Source organism: Gopherus evgoodei, chromosome 4 (genome assembly GCF_007399415.2).
Source record: "Gopherus evgoodei ecotype Sinaloan lineage chromosome 4, rGopEvg1_v1.p, whole genome shotgun sequence".
In the NCBI taxonomy this organism is placed as follows: Eukaryota; Metazoa; Chordata; order Testudines; family Testudinidae; genus Gopherus; species Gopherus evgoodei.
The window spans coordinates 49518031-49524030 of NC_044325.1; the positions used below are offsets into that span (position 1 = coordinate 49518031).

General features: G+C 52.3%; 1 protein-coding gene across 1 annotated transcript in view; it reads right to left on the bottom strand.

Moving 5' to 3' along the window:
- The window catches only part of FAM177A1 (family with sequence similarity 177 member A1), a 42101-nt gene extending 37284 nt beyond the window's left edge, over window positions 1–4817 (bottom strand). Inside the window, exon 1 of the mRNA XM_030559288.1 lies at window positions 4645–4817. Within this exon, the coding sequence (XP_030415148.1) occupies window positions 4645–4737 (93 nt within the window). The 5' untranslated portion in view covers window positions 4738–4817. The remainder of the gene's footprint in view (window positions 1–4644) is intronic.
- Between the last annotated feature and the right edge of the window lie 1183 nt (window positions 4818–6000).

A 6000-nucleotide genomic window follows, 5' to 3' on the forward strand; every position in this document is an offset into this window, starting at 1 on the left:
AAAAGATGACCTTAACATCTAAATCAGGGGTGAGCAAACTTTTTGGCCCAAGGGCCACATCTTGGTATGGAAATTGTATGGCAGGACACGAATGCTCACCAAGCTTGGGGTTGGGGTGTGGACTCCAGCTGGGGGTGCGGACTCTGGGGTGGGGCCAGAAATGAGGAGTTCAGGATGCGAGAAGGGGCTCTGGGCTGGGGCAAGGGGTTGGGGATGGGGTGAAGGCTCCAGCTGGGTGTGCAGGTTCTGGTGTGGGCTGGGGATGAGGGATAGGTGGTGCAGGAGGGTGCTCCAGGCTGGGACCGAGGAGGTTCAGCAAGTGGGAGGGGGATCAGGGCTGGGGCAGAGGGTTGAGGTGCAGGAGGGGGCCAGGGGTGCAGGCTCTGGCTGGCACTTACCTCAAGCAGCTCCCAGAAGCAGAGGCATGCTCCTCCTCTGGCTCCTATGTGGAGGCGCAGCCAGGCGGCTCTGCACACTGTCCTGCCTGCAGGCGCTTGGAGCAGGGGCAGCGTGCAGAGCCACCTGGCTGCGCCTCCACGTAGGAGGCGGAGAAGGGATGTGTCACTGACCCCACTGTTTTCTGTAAGCCTCCCTCAAGGGCCGGATTAAAACATCTGGAGGACTGGATGGGGCCCCCAAGCCGCAGTTTTCCTACCCTTGATCTAAACCTTAACATTGCATTAATTACACAGAAGTCAGTAAATTCTAAGGGTATGGCTATACTTGAAATTTCAAAGCGCAAGTGAGAGTGTGGTCGGAGCGCCAGCGCTGGCACGTAAACCACATCCTCTACAGGTGTAGCTTGCAGCACTGGGAGCCGCGCTCCCAGCACTGCGGCACTGATTACACTGAGGCTTTACAGCGCTGTATCTTGCAGCACTCAAGGGGGTGTTTTTTCACACCCCTGAGCACGAAAGTTGCAGCGCTGTAAAGTGCCAGTGTAGCCATGGCCTAGGATAGGAGCTACAGTAAAGGCTACTGTGGAAACTGTGTATATGCATTACAATAAGGCTCTTTGTTACATATCCACACAATGACAATGCAATACACGATAGAAATTAGAATAATGGAACTGCATTTGTCTGCGCTACTCCTACCGTAAAACTGTAATGATTCAATATTTATTATTTATGTTTAAATTCTACTTTTCCACTATCCTTAAATGTATGTAGCCTTGTGAACTACTACATCTATAAACTAAAAATCCTACCATCTTAATACAGTAGTTTGCTTTTAGTGTTATTCAAATTGCATTTTTAAGGGGGTTCATAGCTCAAAGAAATCAGTATCTAAACAATTTAAGAACATGTAAAGTGTGACTCAGGCTAAATTAGTACACCTTGAAGGGGCTAAATATACCAGTGGGTTATTATGCTAGCTCTTCCATTTGCATACTGAGCTCAAATCTTAGTTTGGATCACAAGCAGGAATTAATTTAGTATTCTCATCTCATTCTTATTTGTGCACATCATAAAAGCATCACACAACCAGCAGTTTGCTAAGAACAGTAGCCCAAGAACAGAATAGCAGAAGGGATAAAGACTTGGCAATTCTTTGTGCTTGAGATATTCTAAATATACTATCATAACTATAAAGTGACGGGTAACAACCCTCCTGTATACAATACTATAAAATCCCTCCTGGCCAGAGGCACCAAAATCCTTTTACCTGTAAAGGGTTAAGAAGCTCAAGTAACCTGGCTGACACCTGACCTAAAGGACCAATAAGGGGACAAGATACTTTCAAATCTTGGCGGGGGGTGCAAGGGCTTGGGAGGATATTTTTGGGGAAGAGGAACTCCAAGTGGTCCTTTCCCTGTTTCTTGTTAAATCACTTGGTGGTGGCAGAGTACCAGGTTTTAATCTAAGCTAGTAGGAATAAGCTTAGGGGGCTTTCATGCAGGTCCCCACATCTGCACCCTAGGATTCAGAGTGGGGAAGGAACCCTGACATACCCTTTGCTATGCATCCACACAGCTAAAACTCTCACCCAAGCTCACATCAGCTTGTATAGATCACTACAATGACATCTGCTTCAGCCTTGACAAATGCAATCCTCTCCCACTCATAGCCATGCTAAGGCAAAGATCATTCTCCCAGCTCAGCACTTTGACAATATCACCTCACTCTCTGCATCCAACCATTGGCTCGCCCTTCTCCATGTCTTCAGCTTGGGCCCTTCTCAACCTATCCCCTATCATCTCTCATATGCTTTATTAAGATGTCAACTCCTGTCTCTGGTCTGTCAGCGTTCACCACCTTACTTCTTGCAAACAAGTACCTTTGTGCTCTCTCCCACAAAATTGGGAGCAGCTTCTCGTAAAGATCTATGAAGCTACTTCATTGTGCTCTTTCAAATCCCTCCTTTAATATGACACCTGCACAAATCTGGAGAGTGGTTAGGCTCCTGACACACTGAAACTGCTGCCTATTATGCTGGCCAATACAGTCTCATTGTTTTCTTGTGCTCCTGTCTGTATCCATCTGTCTCCTGTCTTAAATTGTAGGCTATTTGAGGCAGGGACTTTTTGTTATGGGCTTGTACAGTGCCTAGCACAATAGGGCCAGGATCCATGACGGGCTCCTAGGTGTTATGGGAACACAAATATAATAATAGCGGACTTGGGTGTTCTGGCAGAGCTGCTACACTTGCTATAGTATGACTGACCTAAGACAGGGCTACAAGACCTCCTCAGTTTCACATGTACTCAAGTCACACATTTAAAGAAAAATGACAACAGAAAAAAGTAATATGGAAATCAGAGCTGTACATCAATCTTTTCAATCCATTAGCTTCATCACTCATTCAGATCAGAAGTCCTCTAAAATTCTATACCAAAGGATGTCCTTCCTTTGTTTCAGGTAAAACTTGTCAACCTACACAAGCCTCAATATAGGACAAAAGCCCTAAAATGAGAGTGAAATAAAAATCAGGAAGCTTAAAGAAGCACTGAAAAAGTTGGCAGGCTTTAGTGAGAAATATTTCCATACACACAGCCTCCTAATGCCTTTATTGATACTATTTTCTTTTGTTGTTGGTTTTTTGGGGGTAGGTTTGCACTTTTATTAAATTCAGTTAAAATGTTAAAAAGTGTTCTACTGAGGGCAGCAACCACCAAAACATAAGAAGTGAAAACAGCTAGAGGCTTGCTATAAAAGCAAAACTCTGTGAAATGCAAAAAGTAAACAAAGCATGAAGTAGTGAAAGAGCATATTAGTCTGGGTTTGTTTGTTTTTTTGTAGCAGAGGTAAGGAAATCTGTCAGGTTAAAGACTATTTTTAAGAAGTTATGTCCCTTGTATGTAAGATGGCTATATCTCAATACACTTGCCACCACCTCCACAATACTGCGGCCCCTTGTTGTAAAATTGTTTTGACAAGACACACTATCTCACCAGCCAGTCATCATTAAACCAAAGCCACATACTAAAACTACATTGACTTCACTTGCACACCCCCACCCAGCTACACTGTTTAGCTAGTTTTGCCAGAAAAAAGCCTCTGTTCACAACCTAAATGGAATGAAAATAAATTACAGCTCCATTTGAAAAAATAATCATGCAAAAGCATGACAGGCATTGTACTAAATGCTTGTGCTATGGGGAGGATAGCTCAGTGGTCTCAGCATTGGCCTGCTAAACCCAGGGTTGTGAGTTCAGTCCTTGAGAAGGCCATTTACACATCTGGGGCAAAATCAGTACTTGGTCCTGCTAGTGAAGGCAAGGGGCTGGACTCAATGACTCTTCAGGGTCCCCTCCAGTTCTATGAGATAGGTATATCTCAATATATTTTATTAAAACAAAATGTAAGCTAGGAGAAATACTGATCTTCTCACACTTAAACCAAAGTCCAAGAGACATCTTTTGCCCTCAATCCAACCCTACCAACCACTTGAGAGGAACCACTTGCCATCAGGTATTAAACTCTACAGAATCATCACCTGTAGGGTTACAAATAAACCTTAACAAAAGTGGGCAGCCATATTTCAAGTCAAACGTGCAGTTACTGAAGCAGTGATTTATGGAGGACGTCCAGTTTTCTAAAGATGGGAGGCCATAGGAAAGGGCCTTCAAGCTATACATTACAAGGTAAAACCCATGTTGTGTCTATACATATTTGACAACTATTTTGAGCCAGAGGAAGAGGCAAGTAATGTCTAGGTCTTAGCAGACTATTATTACCATCAAAATAAACAAAAGTTTTGCAGTTATGTAGCATCTTCTACCCAAGACTCTCCAACCAGTTTACAAACACTGATGACCTCAGCCTCACGCCAACCCTGGGGGACAGGGAATCACTACCCTGTGGTGGCACAGGCGGGGCACGGGGCCGTGGAAAAGTGATTTGCTGAGGACCACCCACAGGAAGCGCTGGAAAAAGAACCCAGGAGTCCTGACTCCCAAGCCCCCTGCTTTAGCTACAGACCCACGTCACCCCCCTTTGCTCCCCCAGGGGCCGGGAAGCCTCTCTGCGGCAGGCAGCACCTGCCCCATTGGCCAGCGGAAGAACAGAGAATAGGCTCCGGGCAGCCCCCCCATAGATGGTGTCGGGTCACCGTGGCCAGGCCCAGGTCCAGCCCCTCCCTTGTACAGGGCGGGGGAGAGGGCTCAGCCGGTGCCCCAGCCCCTGGGGAAGCCGATCTCACCTGCTCTTGCTCCATGGCGCGGGGGGCAGCGGCGGGTGCGGTCCCGGCTGGGGAGGCGCAGTACAGGGTGATGGCGGAGAGACCCTGCTCCATGCCCCCGCCAGCCCACGGGAGCGGCGGCACCGGCCCAGCCAGACTCCGCCGGGCCCTGGGAAGTGAGGTCACGAGCGGCCCCGCCCTCCCGCTTGCCGCGCCCCCGGAGCGCAAGGGCGGGTGGAGAGGCCGTTGCCAAGCGACCGGCTGGGCCTGGCAACTCCTGTGGCGTCTGTCTCGCAACCTCAGATATGGCCCGGCTGCACGGCCAGGACCCCCGCCCGCCGCCAGAGACCCCCCATAGCCGCCCCCCCACTGCCAGAGGACCCCCCCCATAGCCAGGCTCCCCGCCGCCAGAGATCCCCCATAGCCGGCCCCCCACTGACAGAGACCCCCCCCATAGCCAGGCTCCCCGCCGCCAGAGATCCCCCATAGCCGGGCTCTCCACTGCCAGAGACACCCCCCCCCATAGCCAGGCTCCCCGCCGCCAGAGACCCCCCATAGCCGGGTCCTCCACTGCCAGAGACCCCCCCCATAGCCAGGCTCCCCGCCGCCAGAGATCCCCCATAGCCGGGCTCTCCACTGCCAGAGACCCCCCCCATAGCCAGGCTCCCCGCCGCCAGAGACCCCCCATAGCCGGCCCCCCACTGCCAGAGACCCCCCCCCGTAGCCAGGCTCCCCGCCGCCAGAGACCCCCATAGCCGGGCCCTCCACTGCCAGAGACCCCCCCCATAGCCAGGCTCCCCGCCGCCAGAGACCCCCCATAGCCGGCCCCCCACTGCCAGAGACCCCCCCCCCGTAGCCAGGCTCCCCGCCGCCAGAGACCCCCATAGCCGGGCCCTCCACTGCCAGAGACCCCCCCCCGTAGCCAGGCTCCCCGCCGCCAGAGATCCCCCATAGCCGGGCTCTCCACTGCCAGAGACCCCCCCCCATAGCCAGGCTCCCCGCCGCCAGAGACCCCCCATAGCCGGCCCCCCACTGTCAGAGACCCCGCCCATAGCCAGGCTCCCCGCCGCCAGAGACCCCCCCCATAGCCAGGCTCCCCGCCGCCAGAGACCCCCGTAGCCGGGCCCTCCACTGCCAGAGACCCCTCCCCATAGCCAGGCTCCCCGCCGCCAGAGACCCCCATAGCCGGGCCCTCCACTGCCAGAGACCCCCCCCCCATAGCCAGGCTCCCCGCCGCCAGAGACCCCCCATAACCGGGCCCTCCACTGCCAGAGACCCCCCCCATAGCCAGGCTACCCGCTGCCAGAGACCCCCATAGCCGGGCCCTCCACTGCCAGAGACCCCCCCCCATAGCCAGGCTCCCCGCCGCCAGAGACC